Consider the following 24,364-nt stretch of genomic DNA (forward strand, 5'->3'; position numbering starts at 1 on the left):
TCTTACCACAGATTCAGAGTTTTATATACTGTATATCTATAAAGTGCCCAGTATGTTTTATGTAAATAGACTGCATTCAACTTCCAAGCTTAAACAGAGATCCTTAAAAAGTCTTAAATCAATGTTTTAAAAAATCTTAAATTTTAACACATAAGTATGTTTTATGATTGTAACTAGTCTCACATTTCAAAATAAATGGTAACATTTGTTTGTAGTCATCTTATGTGTTTTGAGTGATTTTGATTATTTTATCCTGGATTGGTATTTTATTTTGTGTATATTCGTGTGTTTACTTTGGGGGCTGCCAGTTGCACATCTGCACTAGACAAAAAATTGACCCTTATTGTACAGCATGTGGCAATTCTTTGAGAAATTTTCTTTTATCTAAAATATCCAACTTTTAAGTAAGTCAGGTTTGCTTATAGGAAATGAGCTGTCCCAACAAATACTGTGCTTTATTTAACTTTTTGTACATGTTCCTAAAGATTTCATTGTCTTTTTTTCTCTGTGACTTTTGCAGGAATGACGCTGATGGCTTTTATGAACCTATCATCATTTTTTTTTAAGAGCCTGAACATTTGTTATTATTAAAACTACGCATCAAGGATGTTTCATCTAATAAAAAAGGAGAAGGAGAAGGATTTGGGCAAGAAGGAAAAGAAAGACAAGAAGGAGAAAAAAGAGCGAATGTCCCAGGCAGAGATAAAGAGTCTGGAGGAAATGGGCATACGGAGAGGTTTATTCCAACTGAATAGAGGAAGCTCAAAAAGAGGCTCCAGGGGCAAACTGGAGATCTCAGGCCCCATCCCTATTAAAGTGGCCAGCAGCACAGAGCTCTGCCTGACAGACATCGAGATTGAAGGTTTTCACACCGTAGCAGATCCAGATATGGGGGAAATGAGTGAAGAAGTAAAGGAAACTGAACATAAATATCAGCAGCATCATTCTGTAAAAGAGAGAGCTGCTAAGTTTGGAGAGTTGGCCAAATTAAGTTCAACTATAGGTCAAAGACAAGCTGCTTTTTCCCAATATTCAAATTTGAGCAGAAGTAACTCAAAGTTCATAGTGCACATCCCTGAGTTGGTGGAGAAGAGTTTTCCAGGTGCAGACCTACAGTTGCCACCACTTGTCGCTCCATCGATCCCAGACTCGAGAGAACTTTTGCTACAGCGACGCAACACTGGAGACTTTGGCTTCTCTCTGCGTCGGACCACCATGCTAGACAGGCAGCCTGATGGAGGCGCGTGCCGGCGCGTGGTGCACTTTGCCGAACCGGGTGCCGGGACCCAGGATTGGGCTCTGGGCCTGGTGCCAGGAGACAGGCTGGTGGAAATCAATGGGATTAATGTGGAGAATAAAAACAGAGATGAAATTGTGGAGATGATTCGTCAGTCTGGAGAATCGGTGCGGCTGAAGGTGCAGCCAATTCTAGAGTTGAGTGAATTGAACCGCAGCTGGCTGAAGACGCCTGTAGGAATGCACAGACAAGGATTCCCTGTAAGTACAATTATTGGATGTGTTACTAGAAAAAAAAATCAACCGAAGAAATAATCTTCACCTGATTTCTGGAAAAGTGATTCACTACAGTGTGATATAAAAGGAAGTGGAAAAATGGTTACCAAAAGCAATCCACAGGAGATACAAACTGTAAAGTAATTTACATTTCAGCATTCACATTTAAAAAGAGACTGATTCAAACATAGAAAAATTAAAGTACAACAGTTGCTCTAAGCTAGAATTATCATACATTTTTTAAAAACTGCTGGACACAAACATTTATTTTTAACTCCATAGTATAGGATTTATTGATCATTTGCTCAAAAAACAGATAAAACTTTGAAATTGCTGCTTGAAAGTTTGTTTTCATTCACTTCAAATGCTTCCTTTGTTGCAATTTTTGTGCATTGCATTGTGGGATGTGTAGTTCCAGAGAAGGTTGCAATAGAAATGTCTGACAATGTTCTGATATCATGAGGAATAAATGGCGTCAAGCCAATCATGCCAGAATGACATAAAAACACTTCTATTTATCTTTTTATGGTACTCCACATCCCACAATGCAATGTGTGAAAATGTCAACAAACCGAGTGTCGAGAGGAAAACAAACCAACGAGCGCCAATTTCACCTTTTTTCCATTCTTTTAAGGGTAAATGTTTGGTTGATTTATTTTTAAAAAAAAAATAAAAAATTCATTGAAACTATGACTTTAGCTAATAAAGAAATGGCACGGGTAGCAGCTTTAAAACAAATGATTTGTAATCTGGAAATCTGAAAAAAGTGGAACATTTTTCAGGGATGAGAAATTCAAAAATCATCAAAAAGGACGATAGTGGAAAATAATCAACATTTTGGTAGCACAGTGATGCAGTAGGTAACACTTTTGTTGACACGCCCTGTGCTGGTTGTGAGCTGCCTAAAACACAAAATGACCAAGAAAATTATAGAATATCCAAATTCTGTAAATTGTCTTTAACTTTATTAAGATTAAAAACCTTTGGGAAATTAGCATGAAAACTTAAGTTGGACCAATGAAGAAGTGAGGAGTATTGTACTAAAAAGTGGATTGGAAAATTGGTTTCAAATACTGTGAATGAGTCGGAATTGCAAAATAGAGATTGAGGATTTTTACTTTTGATTATTAAACAGTTGCTTATTATATCTGGCACTTCATTAAAACTGTATGTAATCTTATTGTGATTAATGTCAATATGAAAAAAATACTGTTGACTTCAGATTCTTTAGAAGTTCTTTAAAAACATTTATTACCACATAAGTGTTTTTCATCTAAAGCTCACGGAAAATAATTTCTACCTTTAAGCACTTTTTTTTCTTCTTTTTTCCAACTAACAATGTGTTTTTTAATCTATATGTACCGGATTATGGGTGTCTGGTTTATGGGTAGAACGACATTGACAATGTTAATGTGATTTTGTGCTTGTATCTATGGAGGAGTGTCTGTGATTGTGTTTCGAAAGAGAGAATGTGTTCTGGCGTATAAATAATCCCCCATCCCACACCCCCCCCCACCCCCTCCCCGCATCCCACACCCCCCCCCACCCCCTCCCCGTCAGTCCTTTGACAGCAAACAATGGGACGCTGAAGAAAACAACGGTCCAAATGCTGCCACAGCCAATGGCCATATGGTCTTGGAAGACTTGGCTGCGTGCCCATTCAGCTCTTTCCACCCAGATAATCATGTGCAACAAGTAGAGAAGCATCAAGTTAAACTCTTTATTAGCCCCACACAACAAATAACTGAGCTTCAACCTTTGCTTCTTTGATTTTGCACTTTACTCTGTTTGCTCTGTTGATGCTGCTGGGAAACACGTTTCACTTAGAAAAAGGGAAGGAAAGGAAAGACATTTTGAATTAAAAAGCAGGAAATTGTTGTTTTTTAATCTGATTCAAATAGGAGGAACAAAAGCAGGAGGTTTTAATGCCTTAAATTCAATCGAGAGCCACAGACAAATAATGGGAGGAGGACCTAAACAGAAGAGAGTGGGTGGAAGATAAGGTCAGGGAGGTGATATTGATATTGTTTAAACAAGTGTGTATATATTAGAGATGGCAGCGTTTGTATGCAAGTATGAAAAGATTGGAAATGTATGGAATTTTATTTCATTAATGTCCAGGTCAAGAAAAATATAAAAAGTGTATTGAAACAATATCGATGTTTCCAAGACGGTTCGCTCTGTTCTATTGTCTAAGACATATAATGATGAATATCTAAATAAAATAATGGCTCGATGTTGAAGTGCTTTCTTCTTGCACAGCTGAATATTTACATTATAGGAAAACTGACAATTTGAATGCTTAACCCTTTGCTCTTATCCTCCTCCAACCCATATTAAGGAAATTATTTGATGACATAATGGCAGATATACTCAGAATAATGAAAACAAACGATTAATTCTGTAATTTATCTAAATAATAAACATGTACTTACTCAAATGTCACAAATTATTTGAATTGAAGACGTCTGGAAAAACGACCTTATTTTAAAATTTTGAATATGTAGCAACATGGTGATACAGTATTGGACAAAGACGGAACTGTGTAACCATAGTAAACGGTAAGGACAACAGAGAATATTACTTGATGTAGGGAAGACAGATGAAAAGATTGTTTGGTAAAGAGGTGATGGAGGACGATGACTTTCTGAGTACGAATGATAGAAAAAGAGAAAGACAAAGGCAGAAAATGTGCACGTGAAGCTGACCTAGAACCAACAGACCTATTTATAGGTGGTTATAATAAGATCTGGATTTTAGATCAAGAGCACAGCAGCAGATCCTCCACGAGTATCAGAAACATAATGTATGACGTCTGTGGGCTCTACAGTCAGACAGAGTTTCTAGTGAGTTTCCTGATACAGTGAAAACTCTTAATCCCAGTAAATAGCAGTATTTATTTCACCTGATCATTGTTTACTTCAAATTCAAAGCATGGATTCACTTCAGATGGAGTGTTTTTTTTTTTTTTTTGTTTTTTTTTAAAGTAGCAAAAGTGTGTCCGCACACACCAGGTATAGCTCCAAAAGACAGGTTTAATAAAAAAATGTAACGTTTTGCCTTTAATCAGACATAGCATGAACGATGGATACACTTCCTTATAAAGGTCATGTCATCAAAAACACCTGTGTGGTCATGTGACAAAGATAAACACACTGCAAAACATAATATATAATTCATGTTGTTAAATCCATGTAATATATATATATTTTCTTTTAAACATTGCATTTTTTCAAGGTTGGATCAAAAAACGTGTATAAAAACCACCTATGGATCTGATCTGATTTGTTTTTTTTTAGACAATATTTTATTTTAATTTTGGAATTGACATACAAATAAACTCCGAAAAAACTACACAAACAAATACCCCATCCCCACCCCCCTCCCATGCTCACTCAAAAATAAAAAAAAATAAAAACAGACAAATGCTTCAATTTTGACACATTAAGGCAAGTTAGTTTACAAATGTATACCTACATGGTCCAAATAAGGTTGGCAAAATTTTAGAAAAGTTTTGTATGACTTCCTCAGGCTGAATGTTATTTTTTCTAACGGCACACGACTGTTCATTTCTGTGTATCTGATTTGCTTTTTTCTGTACCTCCATTAAGATAAAGCTATTTGAATTTTCAATGATTTCCTCAATATGAGCAGGTGCACACACAAAAAGACAGTTGACATTTATTGTTTCTGTATTGATTTTTTCTTCTATTTTTAAGTAATTTTATTTTTCTGAAGAAATAAAACAAGTATCCAGTCTGAGGGTCAATAAGAAATTGATAAAAAATAAATAAAAGTGGAATTACACAAGGCCATTCAACTTGCATTACAGAGTACATTTAGAGAACATAAAAATTGTTTGAAAATCAACTTTAAACAGAGTTTGCAATCGACAATAAAAAATATTTAATCTAATCATAAGCAGTAGAAAAAGTACTGAGCGTAGCTGTTTGATGCTCTTTTGGGGATTTCTGTCAGAAGACTGTAACAATATAAAAAGCATGAATGACTTAAACTGAGTTACTTCATGAACATAACTTTACATTACTCAGTAAATGTGCATTTAGCCAAAATAAACACAAAACCCCTGTTTTTGAAGAATTTACTTACAAAGGGGGTAAAAATTGTATTGTGTACGGTTCTTTCTTTTTTTAAATTTATTTCTTTTTTAGCAATTTTGCTAAGAAGCCATGTTCGAAGCAAGGCTCTACCCTTAATTTCACATATCGTTCCATTTTAACATTATGAGAGTAGCCTATGGGTGAACTGACGATGCTAAACTTCTGCTTCTCACATCATTTCTCACCTGTTTCCAGTGTTGGGTAAGTTACTCTAAACTTGTAATATATTTATATTACTAGTTACTGGGATAAAAATGTAATATATTTGTATTACAATATTACTGTTTTTTAAAAAAATTTAACCGAGTTACATCACTTTGAGTTACTTTGAGTTACTTTTGTTCCAGAACACTAATTATATCACACTGATAGTGTTCCAATAACATCGGTCTAAGAAATACTTCTGCTGTTTCAGGAGCAGAAAGCTCATTTTTGTTCCCCATAAGTTATATTTAACTATAATGATCATCTTTTTTCCCTCAAATAATTGCAAACAGTGAGAAAACAAAGCATTTATGCGCTTAGATTAAATATGCATGTAACTTGAGGAACTTTAATTGTAACTAACTAGTAATGCAATATTACCACTTTTCCCTTTTGTAATGAGTTTAACTACTGAGTTACTTCAAAAAGGAATATATTACTGTAATATATTACAAAAATAACTGGTTACTCCCAACATTGCCTGTTTCACATTTTATTACATTCTCTGACTTTTCATCCTGATCTTATTAAATGGTGCAATCCTCACCCTAAGTTGCCCATTTCATTTAAATCATCCCCATTTCCATCAGAGACATGTCACACCAGCTGAGAGCATTAGTACAAGCGTGGATTACAAAGAGGCGGAGCTTCTTGGGATCAAGCTGTTTTGCTACACGATAGGAGCTGCATCATCAAACAGGCCATTTTCCTCTTTAAGCTCAATCGTTTCGTGTAATTCCACCTATTTTCCATGAGTTATTTTCATTCACAGGTTTTTGTACTGTTTAATATGGACAGGTGTTTTCTACAATCATTCACTTGTAATTATTTAAGAAACAAATGCAACCGTCTTTCTCAATTTACATGTTTTTACGTTCTTGTTTGCTTCATGACAGTTATTCCTCCATTGTTTTGTGTGTAATGCATGTTAAACATGGCCATTTTTAATGAGAAATGAGATTCAAGGCTGTTTGCTAGTCCTGATTATGATATAGGTCACATCCCAACATTTTTTGGCAGACATCAGGTTGTAATGTCAAAATATTCCTCTCTAGGTTTAAGCTGCCAATAATACAGTGGATGCTGGTCAAAAGTGATACGTATTTTTCTGATTTGGGTTTACAAGACATATGGTTGGATAATCATAATAAATGACATCATCCAACAACATTTCAGTGGTTTTACTGCACAACAACAATTTTAGAAGTCATTTAGATTTTGTTGCACTGGAGGATTTAACTGGGTCAGAATGAGCCGCGTCGGGCACACACAGTCCTTAATCTTTGGTCTGCACTTACCGTGTGTACAAACCGTCAACACATTGCTGTGTCCCAGTAACAGACTCCAGGGATTAGCAGTTTGTTGGATACACCAGCCTGGCTCTGTTGGTGTAAATCTGTGAAGTCTGGAGCTTCCAGTAATAATAGCAAACAAAGTTCCTTCTACTGTTATTTGTTTCTAAGATTGAGAAAAAACACGTCATTGTTTAAAAGCAACAAAATGTAGCTTTTTGCATCATAAACTGATGAGTTTAGTATTTTACAACCACATGTACTTGTACTACATCAAATGGTTATTTTAGTACCACAGTAGTACAAACTTTAAAATTAAAATGCTATATTTCTGTTTTCTGTTATTGCTGTACCCTACGCTCACCTCCACACAAATTATTCTTACTAGTTACTAAAGCAAACTTCTTTTCAGCAACTTTAATAAAAAATGTGGTACAGTAGTAGTATTTTTTAATCTACAAAACACAAGGCTCAGAGACCAAATTCGTCCCAATCAGAGGGTCCAATTTAGCCCCTGGAATTGGACTTTACAACATAAACTTTCAGTGAAACTCTACATTATTCACCTCTGACTAAATGTTTTTTTTTGATACAAGTAAGAATAAGTAACTGGCAATATTGCACATAAACATTTTTTAAGGAATCATGTTGGTTCTTGTGTACTTGCAGTATTTCTCAATGAAAAGAGATTTTATATTGAAATTTTACGCATTCAAAAGTTAAAATTAAATTTCATTGGGTGATGTACTATAAATGTGAAAAATGGAGTTGTGTTGGGTTTGTTGGTATTATGGTACACTTTTATCTTGTTCTTTCTACAAAAATATTATTTGGGCGGTTTGTAGTCCTTGATCTAGTTCGTTAACATCTGATTTTTATTAAATTACATTTAATTTAGTGTGTGCTTTCAAACAAATCACAAGAAGTTAATGTGTTGCTTTTACCACTCTCGATTTGTACATTATAAATATTGCATTATAAATCTTTTTATTTCATTTTATTCAGTGCAACATGCTGAATCTAAACAAGGAAGATTGACACAATTCTTTTGAAATGGCTCCCTCTTGTGGTTTAGAGAGCATGCTGAAGCTCTGAGGAAGACTGATAGTAATTCGTATTTCACTGTCTGCCAAAGCATCGTTCTATGACATGCTTTGAGTTATTTGGCATTTGTAGTTGTTTGTTTGTCTTATAAGTGGCCTTTTCTCACTCGAAATGTTTGGCACTGCTGAGGGAGATGGGGTTTGACTGGACTACCTTTTATTGTCCACTAAAAGACTGAAATTGTCAGATAGTAGTGAGGGAATCTACCAGTGGCAATAACTAGACTGTGCTAACTCTATTTTTAGGCCCCGTCTGTGTTTTAGCAGCTGTCCCTCATCCAGCTCCTCTTACATTACCCCCTTCCTTTCCTCGGACCACAGACTAACTAACTCTGCTGTGCTGGTTTTGACCCCGCCCCCCCACCTCGCTCTCTCTCTCTCTCACTCTCTCACCCTGGGTCATACTCTGGCCTGGCTCTGACTGCATTGTTCCAGTGACAGATTGAAGATTGGGCAGAGTGAAGGTTAACCAGGTCCAAAGCGAAGGTAATAAGCTCAGGCCTTTGGTGGACTGTGGCGAATAGTGTGGTGTGCTTCAGTGCTTTGCTTGCACTTCTATTAGAGCTCTGATGGGGTTGTGAGAATGGCCTCCTCGGCTGTTGAGACTATTTTTAGGAGGAGGGGTTTCTGATGAAAGCTGGGCTAGAGATTGTGAAACTTGTCACTATACAACATGCTTTGGAGATGTTTTACACTGTAAATTAAAGTAAAACTACCTATACAGGCTTTGAATGATATTTTCCTTAATGTAGGGATGGGGTTAGCTCTTTTCTATGTTCGTCAGTTGTTTTCTCATTGATTTCGTGCCTCGAGACATTCATTCTACTGTAGTTACACAAGTCAATTCATAAGTAAGATAAAAAGTGAAAGAAAAGCACTGCAGATGAGCACAGTTTAATGTTGTTGGTCATTGTACACATTGCATCTCTTGTTCAATCATGTTCACCATTTGTTTGCAAATCTTTCATGTCATTGTGTTGTTGATTAGGGCTGGGCAATATGGACCTAAACTCATATCCCAGTATTTTTTCACAAAATGTCATCAATTCATGTGAGTGAATTCTGTTGTGTGGCTTGTTTAGGAGAAGGTCTGGGTTAGGACTAGGGCTGCACAATTATTAAAATTTTAATCTTGATCACGATTTCGGTGGAAACGATTAAAAAAAATGATTGGAATATTTACATTTAAAATACGTGCTCTGCACCCAGTAATAATGTATTTATTTAGTTAGCTTTTGGTATATTTTAAATTCTTCGGTTAATTAAAAACATTTTTTTTAGTATAATTCTTTTTTTTTTAAAGCTTCATTTTGCACTGTAAACTGTCCACATATTGTTTGTTTAAAAGTATTGTAATAAAACAGGATTTTTTTTCCCTAACTTGATAAATAATTGTGACTATAATCGTGTATTCAATATATTGATCAAAATAATCGTGCAGCCCTAGTTAGGACACACTCAGAAATCCATTTAACTGTGCATTTCATGCTATTCTGAGAATTAGTGAAAGCGACTCCTAAAACAAGTATTTTAATGCAAAATGAGCTATAAAAATATATATATTTCTAGGGGTGTCCCGATCCGATATTGATATCTGATATTGGTCAAATATTGATATCGGATATCGGTCCGATATCAGTCAGAAAATGAATATCGGATTTTATCGGACTGCATCTAAAATCTCCAATAAAAGCGCTCCGATAAGTTTTTGTTGTTTTTGTCCCCGACCTCAGTTGTTCCCACCATATACTGACAGTAAAAAATAACTGAAGTGAACTGGAATTGCTTATTATTGTTCTCTGTTTGAGTAACATCACAGGGTCAAGCTTTTTATAACATTCCACACGACAAAATAAGTAATAAAAGTTTGTATGATTCGTGCTAATATCGCATCATATAGAAATCGGTATCGGTCAATACTCAAGGCTGCAATATCGGTACTGTATCGGAAGTGAAAAAGTTGTATCGGGACATCCCTATATATTTTGATTAAGGTGATGTTGTAATTTTCTATATTGCCAAAATAGGAAACTCAATATATCTGGAATCTGGATATATTGCCCAGCTCTATTGTTGATATATTTTGTCCTGCATTGTCTTCTCTCTCCTGTTGATGTATGACCTGTTGTGTGTTGGGGAGATGAGCTCACCATATCCCACTGCTCATCCCTAGGTGGTTTCCATTTTGCCTCATCATCATTCAGCACTTCACATCCCCCTTCTGTGACTGTATCTTTCTGTTTTCATCGTTCACTATTCCATACACTTATTCTCCACACGTCCAGCTTAATCCATGACCCCCGGCCTGTCGCCATGGCGTACAAATCACGCTTTTCTTTCTGGGAGCAAAAGGGAAGTCTTGTTTCTGTCTTGTTTTATTGTGTCTTTGCATTTTTACATGTATCGTGTTCCTTGTTGAATATATTGTTTATTATTGTTTGTAGAGATTGGTTTAGGTTTGAGCATGTGCTTTGATGACTTTTGTCTTTTGCTTGTGTAGGTTAAAGTTGAAAACAAGCCAGATGTAAGTGTTCTTACAGCTGCATGTGTATAAATGATTATCCCACCATGTCTGTACTTGGAACACATTTGTAATCTAACTATTATTGTAGAGTGTCGTCAGTTGATGACATGTGACATTAGCTGGAGAATGTTACTGCATCATATTCATGATATTATAGAGCTTAAGATTTAATTCATTACTGTCAGGGCAGGAGTACTGTCACAGGACTCAATGCAATCTACCTTTTTTGTGTCTTGCTATTTTATTTTAAAATCTCCTGTTTGACACCCAAAAATATTAAATATATATAAGAGGTAAGAGGTAACAACTCTTGGGGTGTCCCAATCCGATAATGATATTGTAAATCGGTCTGATATCAGCTAAAAATTAGATTGTATCAGCCTGCATCTAAAATCAGTTCACTTCAAACACTTCTCTCCAGCAGCTGACAGAACTAAATTACTGACATTATAAAATTAATAGTGAACTTTAATTTTTTTGCATTTTAAAAGTATAATTTGTTTTTAATGATTTTAAGCTTATGTTTTAGGGTTTTTCCCAATTTATGTTTTATTTATTCTATTCAATTCAAATGTAGAACATTGTTGTATTTAAGTTTAGAGCTGCAACTAACGATTATTTTCATAACGATATATTGGTCAATAATTTAATTGATGAATCAGATTTTTTTTTTTTGAACAGTTTATCTATATAGCACATTTAAACCCTGTTTAAGCTGATTAAACTGAAATAACAGTGTCTTTCACGCACAAACGCGGGTGTGCACACACAATCACTCGTGCGTCCACACACAAACACTGCGCACACATACAAACACTCGTGGTGCACGTACACACAAACACTGCACGCATACAAACACTTGTGTTGGGCGCACACACAAACACTGCGCACACATACAAACACTCGTGGTGCACGTACACACAAACACTGCACGCATACAAACACTTGTGGTGGGCGCACACATAAACACTGCGCACACATACAAACACTCGTGGTGCACGTACACACAAACACTGCACGCATACAAACACTCGTGGTGGGCGCACACACAAACACTGCGCACACATACAAACACTCTGCTTGCCCACACAAATACTCGTGGTGCGTGCGCGCACACCAACACTATGCTCGCACACACAAACACTCGTGGTGTGGGCACACAAATGCGTGTACACACAAACGCACGTGGTGCGCGTACACACAAACACTCTGCACACACACACACACACACACACAAACACTCTGCGCACACACACACACACAAACACTCTTGCGCACGTACACACAAAAACTTGTGGTGCGCACACAAACCCTCGTGGTGCATGCACACAAACACTGCTCGCACACACAAAGCTCTGTAGGTGAAGCAAACAGCTCTAAGTCAGTGACATAAATCCTGCAACGCAACGATAATTAAATTTGTTGCCAATGCTATTAATAGTCGATTTTTATCGATTTTATTGATTTGTTGTTGCAGCCTTATTTGAGTTAAACTAGCGGTAAGTAACTATGCACTTAATTTTTTTTTTTTGTGTTATTCAATTTATTGATGCTATTTATTTTTCAGTGTCTTCTAATTTATTGTTTATTTATTTTATTCAGTCGTAGATCATTCTTTTGTTTATGGGTAAAATTTCTGTAAACCATTGGTTAATCATAAATAGGTCAGTTTGTTCCTCATACCTAATGGTGCTGACTGTTGTTCTCTGTTCATCACTAGATTAACAATTCTCTTGCATTCCACACTGCAAAATAAATAATATGTATGCAAGTATGCATAATTTGTGCTGATATTGCATCGGTTCAATATTGTTATCAGTATTGTATAGGAAGTGACAAAGTTGGACACCCCTAAAAAAAATTCACATAAGAAGTAATAACAAACCTGCTTTGCATTAACAGTTGTTTGTTAAACTCTATAATAATAAATTTGTGCCAATGATCAACATGTTGTCTACCATTGTGTCCAGTCTGATGCAGACAGTGCTCAGCCTCAGGTAGTGATTAAACCTGGGTTGGACCCAGAAAGCGACTTACAGTCCATCGTCTCATCAGCTGAAGAGTCCGCTAGGAATATAGCCATGGGAGGTCCCGACAGCCCAGGAAAGGAGCAGAGTTCTGCTGGTAAAAGGGTTGTGAGAGTCGTACGTAGAGTTGTCAGACGTGTGGTTCCTGCTACTGTGGAGGCACAGAACCAGCCCACTGCCCCCACACCTGCTGCAGCAGACGCTATGCTCAATAGGGCCAGAGCTCCTGAGGACAAGGATGATTTATCAATGGGCCTCACCAGTTTGATGGGCAGAGGTAGAACAAAGGAACATCGACCTCGTATCCGAACCCAGGAGCGCAAAGAGGACTTGAAAGAAGAGGTGAAGCAGGATGAGGAGCAGGGAACAGTAGAAAAAGAGGAGGATGCCCCCCCTGTTGACAAACCAGAGGAGCCTTCATCCTTTCCCTCTACAGCCTCTCCAAACGCTGCATCATCAAAGGCCAATCCTTTCTCCCCTCCTGTTGGGTTCATTCCTCCATCCAAGCCCGACCCTTTGGCTCCGCCTGCTGGGTTTATTCCTGTTCCTAAGCAGAATTTATTGACTCCCCCACCTGGTTTTATCCCTGCCAGAAAATCAAGCCCTGTGCCGCCAAAACAGAATCCCCTGGCAAGACCTCCTGGGTTCATCCCTGCCAGGAAGACAGACCCATTGGCTCCACCACCAGGGTTTATCCCAAAGCCTGCCAACGTTGCTGTTAAGAAACCAGAGGTAGTGAGTGGAAACCTTGTCATTGTGACCTAACCTTTGAGTGGAGCATGCCATTTGATAACGCCACAAACATTTTCATTCATATAACTTCATTAAAAAGAGTTTTGTAATGTGTAGCGTTTATTAATCTTAAGCATTAGGATTTACCTCACATTTGTTACGAGCAAAAACCTGTCATACAGAGTTGGGCTCAATTATAATTGTAATCACAATTTATAATTAATTACAATTATGGCGTAATTATTATTTTAATTGTAGTTTTAAAAATCTGTTGCTGTCGTAATTGTAATGAAATTGTAATTGAGTTTAGATAATTGCCATGGAAAGTATAAAACTATAATTTAATTTAACACAACAAGGGATGATAAACAAATTAGATGATCGATTATATTCTTCAGTGTATTTTTTAATTTGATTTAATAATTTAATGCAAAACTGGGAAACCATTTTACAGTTCTATGTACAGTTCTACACATGTAGTTAATTATTAAAACATGTTTCGTATCAAGCTTTACCACATTTAACCATTAAAAAATAAAATAAAATGTAAATCCAGTATACTGTATACTGACACAAAAAAGGTTCAGACACCCACACCAAAAATATTCAAACCTATATTTTACTTGATTATGAAGCCTAACAAGATGACCAATAGATAGGAAATAAATTAGATGTTTGTTTTTAGTGCATTTTACAGTTGATTTATGACCTGTTATCAAAAGAGATGCTAACACAAGAGGAAGGTTACATTTTATTAGGTAATTTTTTTCAGGGGCAGTAATTGAGAAACATAATTGTAATTGTCTTTCTGAGGATAAAAAATAATTGTAATTGGAGAAAATGCTAGTCACTGTAATAAAAATCAAATTGTTATTCAGCATGGGTAATTGAAAACATAATTGTAACTGATGAATGTAATTGACCCCGACCCTGCTGTCACATTTTGAGCAAAGCGACAGTTCTTCATCAGGTCTTACAATGATCCTCTGTTGTTTACTGATAGAAGTGAGGGTGCATGTTTGAGCTCATCAGCTGGTGTAATGGTTTGCTGCAGGCCCACGCCCTCGTCGATTGAAGTTGTATTTGGGAATTGAGCTGTGACTGGTTCAATTCAGGCAGGAGCTTTGGGAATGTTTGTTGGGCTGCTTTAAAAAAAAAGTTTTAGAGTATTAAAGATATTCAATGCTTGTTTACAGGATATTGGGATTAATTAGATATTGTGTTTTAGTGAATTTATTGCTTTAGTCTTTAGTTTGTTTTATTTTGCATTCTGTCTCCAATTTCTGGAATCCGGCAATTATATACAGTGTATTGTATATTGACTAAAGGATATAGTTCTAGATGCGATTTTCAAGGGTGTGGAATTGACGTATTCTACGCTTATATCAATTTATTTCTGATTAACTCTGAGCTTTGCACTGTGGAGTGATCTTCAGCTCTCACTGGAGCTGAAACTATTGGAAGTAACTGCTATGTAAAACAAAATCATTTTAGTAAACACATTTTCACATTGACACACCCTTTTCCTTATCGTAAAACCCAAGTGTGTTGATATATTATTATTGGATATTATGATTTATATTATTATTAGTAGTAGATGAAGGATATGTATTCAAGGTATGAGTAGAGCCTTATATTTGACATTTCAAATGTTCTCCAATTTCGTTGCAGTTTACCAAATTCTGTTTCATTTCTGTTTAATCATTTTTCCCAAATTAGGTGTTATTACTGTCTAATTAACAATCCTAATAGGGTTAATTCAATTAACTATTGTTATTATGTTGATATTTCAAAGCTTCAGATGTGTGGAAGGGAAATCAAGCTAGAATACGTAGCATGAGATTTTGCGGTAAGATTGAACGTCTATTTATTACATTTGCTAGACATTCAACTACGGTACTTGCTTTAGGATTCAAGGATCTTTTATTGTCATTCATGTTCATGTGTTTTATGGTGAAAAACATCTTAGTTGGAAATGTGAAATATTTTCCCATAACATATAGGTGAGGGTTTAATCAGTGTCAGATAGCATTTTCCAATTTTGTATTGCGAGATTTTGTGAGAGATTTGATTTTCTGTCTCTTTGCTACGCATTCAAAAAACATTTTACATGAAAAATCATGTGTAAATGTGTGCTATTGTTCCATAACATGCATGTGAGGCTTTAATTCATGTCGTATTACCATTTCAGAGACTAAATTCCGTAATTTTTTGTTTGCTGTCATTAATCTTAAAAAATGTGTACGCCCTACATTAGGGTTTTGATTCGCAAATACCAGAATTTCTGTAAACTTAGATACATTTTGTACTGATATATTGAAAGATTAAGGTGAAAATTATTCCAAAACAGTGACTGATTATAGCATAACAAATATGCAACAACAACAAAAAAGTGCATCAAAATGTCATTTAAACAGGTGTTTTGTTTATTGCGTTACCTTTCATGGCCCCTTAAATAATCACCAACTCAACATATACAGTATACAGTATATGTTCCTTTAGCCTTTTAATTTGCTGGGATTAACGGTTGGAAAAAAGCTAATATTTTTTATTTATTTAGAATTTAATCTAAAGTTGAATGAAAAAAGTACTAAAAAACTTAATTGCCAAAAATCATCCTCATCATCATTAATTTCATGTCTGTGCATGTTTGTCTGTGTGTTTGTGAATATTCATTAATACCTTGTAAAGGCAAAGGAGACACCTGAACCCACTGTGGCTCTGAATCCCACTCCATCCTTTGTCACACCCCCCCAAGCCCAGCCCTCCCCAGTTGAACAGGTTTGTGTTCATCTCGCTGCATTGTGTGATTCAATATCAGACATTGTTCCTAATTCTTCCCTTACTAAATACTTGAATGTTTCTACTTATTAATTCATATAACCTTTAAATTACTTTTAATTGGCCCTGCTGGTCAATTGTAGGTCCCAGTGCTGATTCCCAAAGAGGACGACCACAAGCGTGTGAAGAGGATCTTCACTGTCCATGACAATGATGTAACTTCTCTAATTGAGCTTGTTTTTATTCTGACCTGACCATACTTTAGCGTTTATCATGTGACCAATGACGATCTGACTGCTTCTACTGAATAAAGCAGATAGGTTAGACTGTTTGCACGAAGAGATCAGGCCTCTATAGACATTCCAGACTTTAGAATATAGGAGCCAAAATAATACACACAAAAACATTAAATACATTGAAAAAAATTAAAAAGTAGGAAATAAATTGGATTATTTACACACTGAACGGAAATATAAATGCAACACTTTTGTTTTTGCTCACATTTCCCTGATCTAAAACATGTTCTATCTACACAAAATACCTATTTCTCTCAAATATTGTTCCAAATCTGTCTAAATCTGTGTTAGTGAGCACTTCTCTATTGTGAGATAACCCATCCCACCTCACAAGTGTAGCATATCAAAAAGATGCCGATTAGACAGCATGATTATTGCACAGGTGTGCCTCAGTGGCCACCCTGAAATGTGCAGTTTTGCTTTTTTGGAGGGGGGGGGGGTCAGAAAACCAGTCAGTATCTGTTGATTGTGGCCCAGTGAGTATACTGGCCTTTCAAGAACTGAGATGTTTCCAGCTTCCAGGAATCGTGTACAGATCCTTGCAACATGGAGCTGTGCATTATCACGCTGCAACATGAGGTGATGGTCGCGCATGGTTGGCACAACAATGGGCCTCAGAATCTCATCACGGTATCTCTGTGCATTCAAAATGCCATCAATAAAATGCACCGCCACCATGGGCCACTCCATCCACAAAGTTGACGTCAGCTCACCCACACGACGCCACATGCGCCATCTTCCATTTGCCCTGAACAGTGAAAACTGGAATTCATCCGTAAAGAGAACACCTCTCCAACGTGCCAAACACCATCAAATGTGTCTTTTACGGCGACAAACTGCAGTCAGGTGGAGACCTTGATGAGGCCGACGAGCATGCAGATGAGTTTCCCTGAGACGGTTTTTCACAGTTATTATAATTATTTGGTTATACAAGGCGATAGTTGCAGCAGCTGTCCAGGTGGCTGGTCTCAGACGATCATGGAGGTGAACATGCTGGATGTGGAGGTCCTGGGCTGGTGTGGTTGTGAGGCCGGTTGGATCTACTGCCAAAATCACTGAAATGCCTTTGGAGACAGCTTATGGTAGAGAAATGAACATTCACTTCACAGGCAACAGCTCTGGTGGACATTCCTGCAGTCAGCATGCTTTAGATTGTTGAGTTCAGCTCATGAAAAATGGGAGAAAAAACAAAAGTGGTGCATTTAAATTTTTGTTCAGTGTTGTAAGGGGTGAGAACTAGCACAGTTTAGAATACATTCCTACATCTTTTTTTGTTTTAGAAATATAGTAAATGGGTTATGGATTGGATTTAGACTGGACTTGACCTGCAAAAACTGTAGTAATCTGAAAGAAAATGGGTGATTCCAAATTTACAGTACGCCTTTACTAAGCCAGCTGGGATTGGCTCTCGTATAATGCTACAAATACAGGATAGAAGAAGGATTGAGGGCTAAATGGATAAATGTTTGGTTACAGGCTTGATTCTCTGACTTTTATACCTGATTATCCTTAAGCTTATATACTGTTGGAGCTTTGCTTTCTTCACAACAATTCTGCAGAATCCATTCCCGTTTTCTTACTAGGTCCAGAGAATTTTGTTTGTTTAATAATCTGGCTGATATTAATAATACTGATTTTTAACCTTGCTATTCCTTGTCACAGTGTATTTCAATGCCAATTGTGTGACGCAGTTTTGTTTCACAAGCTGAAAGGCACCCCCCCCCCCCCCTCTCTCCTTTGTCATTTTCCCTTCTCTTGTTTCAATTCTTGTGTCGTGTCTCTTCCTCCGACCTGCTGTGGGTCACTGGATCCTGACTTGCTGCCGTCCTTTTTGCTGTTTGCATGGCTAGCGCGTCAAACGCAACAAATCCTCTCAGGTACAGCCTGGTCAACCGCAACGTCTCAAATTTTGGAATAACAATTGTTACTAAGTCATACAGACTTAGTACAAATGATTTGCAGTGAGGTGGCTTTAGTGTTGCTTTTTCTTGTTATATGCAGGGGTGCTCGTTTTTGGGCTGGATAATGTGATTTTACTTTAATTTAACAATATGTCCTCAAAGTATTGTATAAATATCTGAAAACCAAATGAAATGACAAATTTTTAATCACAAAAATTATTATTTTAAAGCACTGGATGTTCTGGTAGCCCTCAGAATGTCGTCATCACTCTCCTTTAGACTCACTTCCTTTATTTCAAAAACAGTAGAAGATGTGCATGTAGTACAAGGCCTGTGTTTCCCTGGTTAGGCTTGTGATACCGTAGCTGTTTACATCGCTGGCACTACTTCCTCGTGCTCTCTGCTGTTAGCATGTTTATCAAACGCTGGATGACTGAAGTCTTTAGTTTCTGTTTTTGTTCCTCAGAGCATATATTCTGCACCACATTTCTATGACTTCCTGCACTTTCTTCTGTTATGGTTCAGACTCAGCCTGGTGTTTTTTCATGGTGGAAAAGCCATTTTGTCTTAGGACCGATATACAATCATACAGTATAACTGATGGAAAATTAATGGTTTCTTTTTAAGAGCCAGTTCTTTGGCTCCAAAATGGCTCCTTGGAATTTTTGTAGCTTACATTCAAAAGTACAAAATTATTTGTTAAAATTTTATCTGTAAACAGTAGTTTTATTTGTATACCTAACATTAGAGTGCCACAATAATAGATATTAAAGGTCCAGTTTAAGTCTAACAGAAGGGCTGTTCTCATTCGTCTGTGCAGGATGTTTGTGAAGCCTGTGATATGATGACACTACAGTCTACATTCTGATCTGGAACTATCTATAACATTAAAATAGGTCCAAACTTTGCTGCATTTTTCCATTTCCTTCACTTCCCACTGTGTAGTCTCCCTCTCTGTAAATGTCTGACTTCCTCCCCCCCTTGTCTCTCCTCCACTTTTTAACCGAGAAGCCGACAGAGATACACACATATTGGCAAATTACGTCTGGCTGAAAAACTAAAACTAATCAGCTCCTAATCAAGAGCTGGTTATCCATCCTCAAGTATTAGCTGTACGCCCAAATGCACATTTTTGCCCATTGGATATTTTGGTCGCCCATGCGTACTTGTGCACCACGTGCCTTCACTCTTGGTTATATAGATTCTGGCTTTAAATAACACCCTGGGTTTGTTAAGAAAATTTCAAAATCCACACACACTAAAAGCTTTCTCTGTTTTCTCCATTTTATCATTAAAGCCATGTTAATAATTCAAATTGGTAAAAATAAATAAATAAATAAACAGCAACTGTTGGAGGTATGATTGTATTTAGTGAATTTTAACATTTTTGTTAATATTCAGAATTTTGCTATTAGGCATGAGCATTGTGCTTCACACTGATTTTATGATAACTTGTAGCTAAAGACTGTGTTTATTTAGGTTTTTACACTGACTTTAAAGTGGATAATAAACAGTCAAAAACTGGAAGAATTAAAAACTCAGTAAATGCTCGTCTTTCCAAAAATTACTGTAATTTAATAAACATGGTACACTTGATGTTACAGAAATAAGAGACATAAACAAAGAACAGGTTCTAAAGGCTGATCAGAGCTGTATTGGAGACATGCACGTCGTAAGATTCGTCATCCTATAATCAAGTTTCTGAGTTGCAAATTTTTTACCTACTAACAGCTACTACTATCTAATTAGTATAGTCCTCTTGATACAATGGGACACAGTGAAATTAACTACTTATTTTATTAGTAACGACTGTATGACAAATGTATTGCATGCTCATGAATGCAATAACTTTTGCATTATAAATGTTAAAAACAAGTTTTATTGAGTGCTATTGACTCTGGCTTCCATCTCTCCAGTCCAAACTTGTTGCGGACCCCGTGGCCGTCCTCCAGGCAGCACACTCGGCTGCTTCTCAGGTCTGATACTGTAGAAAAATTCAAACCTGTGTTTGTGAAAGTTAGTTTAATGTTTTCATATGCAACTAAATAGTTGAGACTAATGTGACCCTGTAGTAATCCCAGGATTCACCCTATCCGATAGCACTCAGGACAAAATCTGTTGAGAAATATTAGCCTAATTACAGTATATGCAGCTGATATTGTTTGTCTGTTTGCTCTCCGACTGATGTGGTTGGTTCATTACATACCTTACCCCGCTGACCTGTCTCCATCCTGTATAGCGCTACACTGCGCTTGAAAGTATTTTCCAGTGCTCTTAGTGAAGTTATTTTTTGTTTACATGTGATATAGCAGGTTGTGATGAAAGAACGTCCGTCTCACCTTCTATCTGCAGTGTAGCTCCTCTCTTTGTAGTGAACATTGTAAATGCGCTCTCAGCGAGTTCAATGAAGGCTGCAGATGCCGAAAAGTGCATTAAAAGGGGTGCCATAGGATTTCTAGTTCTCTGCAGAGGACTGATGATGGAAGGACTAGTCAAATACAAAAAAAACGAACCCACACACACAAACAAATCCCTCAAGGGTGTGCAGTGTTATAAGCTCTTGAAACAGTTTTATTATTGAATATGTTTACAGATTATTTAATATATGTGTATATATATATATATATATATATTTTTTTTTTTAACTGATTATTGATCTTTTCCATCAGGGAAAGACTGACGAGCAGATAACTGCAGAGAGAGTCTGGTACAACACAGAGAAAGTATGGCTGGTGCACAAAGACGGCTTCTCCCTGGGTTCGTATAAACTGTTTAAATCCCTGTGTGTATTATGATGAGTTTAGCGCCATCTGTTATATCAAAACATTATCTCAATGCAGGTTTTTTTCCCCCTCTTCGTGGCTCTCTAGTGATTGCTTGACTGATGGAAGTTAAAATTTATAGAAGAGAAAATGTGTGTCAAATGAACTGAGCTGTTTTCGTGATTGCATTTGTTTTTAAAATTAGTATCATGTTAATTAGATTCCAAGCATTAATAAAGTGTCACAACATACCGAGCAGGTAGAAATGGGGAAGACAATTTAGCATTGGAGTTGGGATCATGTGTCATAATAAATCAACTTCATAATTTTTGTGGTGATACAGCAACGCTCTTGAAGACGGGGGCGGGCAGTGTGCCAGAGGGGAAGGTGAAAATCCGCCTGGAGAGTGATGGATCTTTATTGGATGTGGATGAAGATGATGTAGAGAAGGTGTTTAATCACATTATCAACTCTGAATCTCATCTATTATGCACAGCGTTGGATGGCTATCTGTGACTGCTTCTGACATTGAACTCTAGGCAAACCCACCAGTGTTCGACCGGGTAGAAGACCTGGCCTCGCTTCAGTATTTGAACGAGTCGAGCGTAATGCACGTTCTGCGGCAGCGCTACGGTAGTAACCTGGTGCACACCCATGCTGGCCCCAACATGGTGGTCATTAACCCCGTTAGTGCTCCTTCTACGTATTCTGAGAAGGTAGGCTGCAGCACATCAGGAATACATTTAGGTTATTATAGCATATCGCTGACATTTTTTTCATTACCGTTTCTTAATTTTTTTGTTTCAGGTGATGCAAATGTTCAAAGGCTGTAAAAGGGAAGATACAGCCCCACATATTTACGGCATGGCACAATCTGCATATAGAAACCTCCTGACCACTCGCCAAGATCAGTCTATTGTCTTGTTAGGCAAGAGTGGAAGTGGAAAAACCACCAACTGCCAACACATCATCCAGTATCTTATCACCATCGCTGGAAGCACCAACAAATCTTTCTCCGGTATTCAAATAAAGAGCAGAAACATGCTGCCTCTGATATATCATTGATTATGTTAGAATAACATATATTTGTATCTGCTCTCTGCAGCCGAGAAATGGCAGGCAGTCTATTCTGTTTTGGAGGCTTTTGGGAATGCGTCCACCTGCTTGAATAGCAATGCAAGTCGCTTCTCCCATATTGTTTCTATGGACTTTGACCAGGCATGCCTGGTGACTTCAGCTTCCATCCAGGTAACACTCTCAAACAGTTGGTCCTAAAGTTTATCAAGAGCATTCAGAGAGCGCAAAACTTCACCAAGCGCCAAATATCCTCTTCTTGTCATGACCATTTACTCTTTAAATTTTAAGTAACCTCCCAGGTTTTTTGCTGATCTGCCACTGAAAGCTGTGAGAGGAGGAAACTAATCCTTCCTCCCATCTTTTATAGGAGACAGGGGTCAACAGTGACGGTTAGTGATGTCACTGATCCAAAAAGATGTCATCGATCTAATCTCAGCCAATAGAAAAATGTAATTGCAGTTGCTGGCGTTAAGCGGTGTACTTACACTTTAAAGGCTTGGATTTTTTTTTTCCTCATTAATGACTATACAGAAGGTCCAAATGTATGGACACCCTCCAAAAATTGTGATTAAATGCACAATCCAGATCTGATCCAGATTAAACTCAATAAATAAGTAAGTAATTTATTTAAAAGGCGCTTTTCGCAGATACAGTCACAAAGTGCTGTACAGAGCAGTGGAGAAATGAAGTGCAACATTATATAGCATAATAAAACATGGATACATGTTTCACACAGTTGAGCTCCCAAAGAGACTGGTGCAGGTTATTTCAGAGTCTGGGGGCTACAGCCTGGAACACCAGGTCTTCTTTAAATTCAGTTTTTAGGACCTTTAGGAGATTATGACCTGAAGACCGAAGACTGCGCCCCGAAGTGTAGGGGTACAACAAGTCCGAGATATATTGAGGGGCCTGACCATGTAACACTCGGAAAGTAAGAACTAAGATTTTATAGTCTATTCAAAACTTGAGTGGAAGCCAGTGCAGAGTAGAAAGAATGAAGGTAATGTGGGATGTTCTGGAAGCACCAGTTAAAAGTCTGGCAGCAGCATTTTGTACGATCTGGAGTCTCAATTAGATAAATGAGGAACCAACCCCACATAACTGAGTTAATCCCATAAAGATCAATTACAGACAGAGATATACATTTTTTGAAATTTCACCCTTAATGAGAGATGGGATTTTTCGATTTTTTTACTTGATCCAGAATCAATATATTGATCTGGAAACCTTCCGAAATGTAATGGAATCTTCTATGGCGTACGGTCTATCTTTGTTAAAAGTACTTTTGACGTAACCCTTCTAACAGACAAACAAACAAATAAATAATCACCAGTTGGAACAGTACCTCCTTGGCAAATGTAATAAAAGTTTGTACTTCTGAGGTACTCTTACAACATCTGTGTTACCCTTGGTTATTTTCTTTTAAATACTTTCAGACGATGCTTCTGGAAAGGACAAGAGTGACGAGAAGACCAGTGGGAGAGTCCACTTTTAATGTGTTTTACTACCTGATGGCAGGAGTAGATGGCTCCCTGAGGTCAGTAGAAACACCTTCATGCCAAGTGAATTTGTGATTTTTTTTAACATAGATATGATGATAAAGAAAAATAAATATGACTTTTTTTGGATTTAGAGTCAAAGTTTATTCTTAAATCCGAGCAGCATAGACTTAATGAAATCTTTTCTGGTGTTTTTATTAGAACTGAGCTACACCTCAACCACTTTGCGGAAAACAATGCATTTGGGATCACGCCTCAGACAAAGGTAACATCAGAAAATGTACACAAGAATGACAATTTTAAAGAGTAAGATATAATCGAGCAATTATGACTGTCAGGTAGAGGATAAGCAGCGGGCCTCGCAGCAGTTTTCTAAGCTGCAAGCAGCCATGAAGGTTTTAGGGATCAGTGGCGATGAGCAGAAGGCCTTTTGGCTCGTCCTTGCAGCCATATACCACCTTGGAGCGGCAGGAGCAACTAAGGGTGAGCACAATAAATGGTTCTGCAGTCTATCGCGGTACGTTTGTGGTAAT

At 37.2% G+C, this 24,364-nt stretch overlaps 1 protein-coding gene across 8 annotated transcripts in view; it reads left to right on the plus strand.

The window, feature by feature from the left end:
- Positions 1-24,364, plus strand: part of LOC114475258 (unconventional myosin-XVIIIa-like) — a 93,879-nt gene that overhangs the window by 1,321 nt on the left and 68,194 nt on the right. For 3 of the 8 annotated variants that reach the window (XM_028465944.1, XM_028465937.1, XM_028465938.1), the window contains exons 1-15: positions 8,548-8,718; positions 10,406-10,584; positions 10,733-10,756; positions 12,727-13,515; positions 16,207-16,296; positions 16,440-16,511; positions 20,410-20,469; positions 21,163-21,250; positions 21,599-21,705; positions 21,795-21,971; positions 22,063-22,273; positions 22,361-22,503; positions 23,769-23,869; positions 24,033-24,096; positions 24,170-24,314. In XM_028465944.1, the coding sequence (XP_028321745.1) occupies positions 10,546-10,584; positions 10,733-10,756; positions 12,727-13,515; positions 16,207-16,296; positions 16,440-16,511; positions 20,410-20,469; positions 21,163-21,250; positions 21,599-21,705; positions 21,795-21,971; positions 22,063-22,273; positions 22,361-22,503; positions 23,769-23,869; positions 24,033-24,096; positions 24,170-24,314 (2,110 nt within the window). In that variant the 5' untranslated portion in view covers positions 8,548-8,718; positions 10,406-10,545. Of the gene's footprint in view, positions 1-520; positions 1,498-8,547; positions 8,719-10,405; positions 10,585-10,732; positions 10,757-12,726; positions 13,516-16,206; positions 16,297-16,439; positions 16,512-18,442; positions 18,470-20,409; positions 20,470-21,162; positions 21,251-21,598; positions 21,706-21,794; positions 21,972-22,062; positions 22,274-22,360; positions 22,504-23,768; positions 23,870-24,032; positions 24,097-24,169; positions 24,315-24,364 lie in introns of those variants that run through there. The other 5 variants (XM_028465943.1, XM_028465945.1, XM_028465939.1 and 2 more) reach the window with 4 other exon arrangements.

Source organism: Gouania willdenowi, chromosome 14 (assembly GCF_900634775.1).
Source record: "Gouania willdenowi chromosome 14, fGouWil2.1, whole genome shotgun sequence".
NCBI lineage: Eukaryota > Metazoa > Chordata > Actinopteri > Blenniiformes > Gobiesocidae > Gouania > Gouania willdenowi.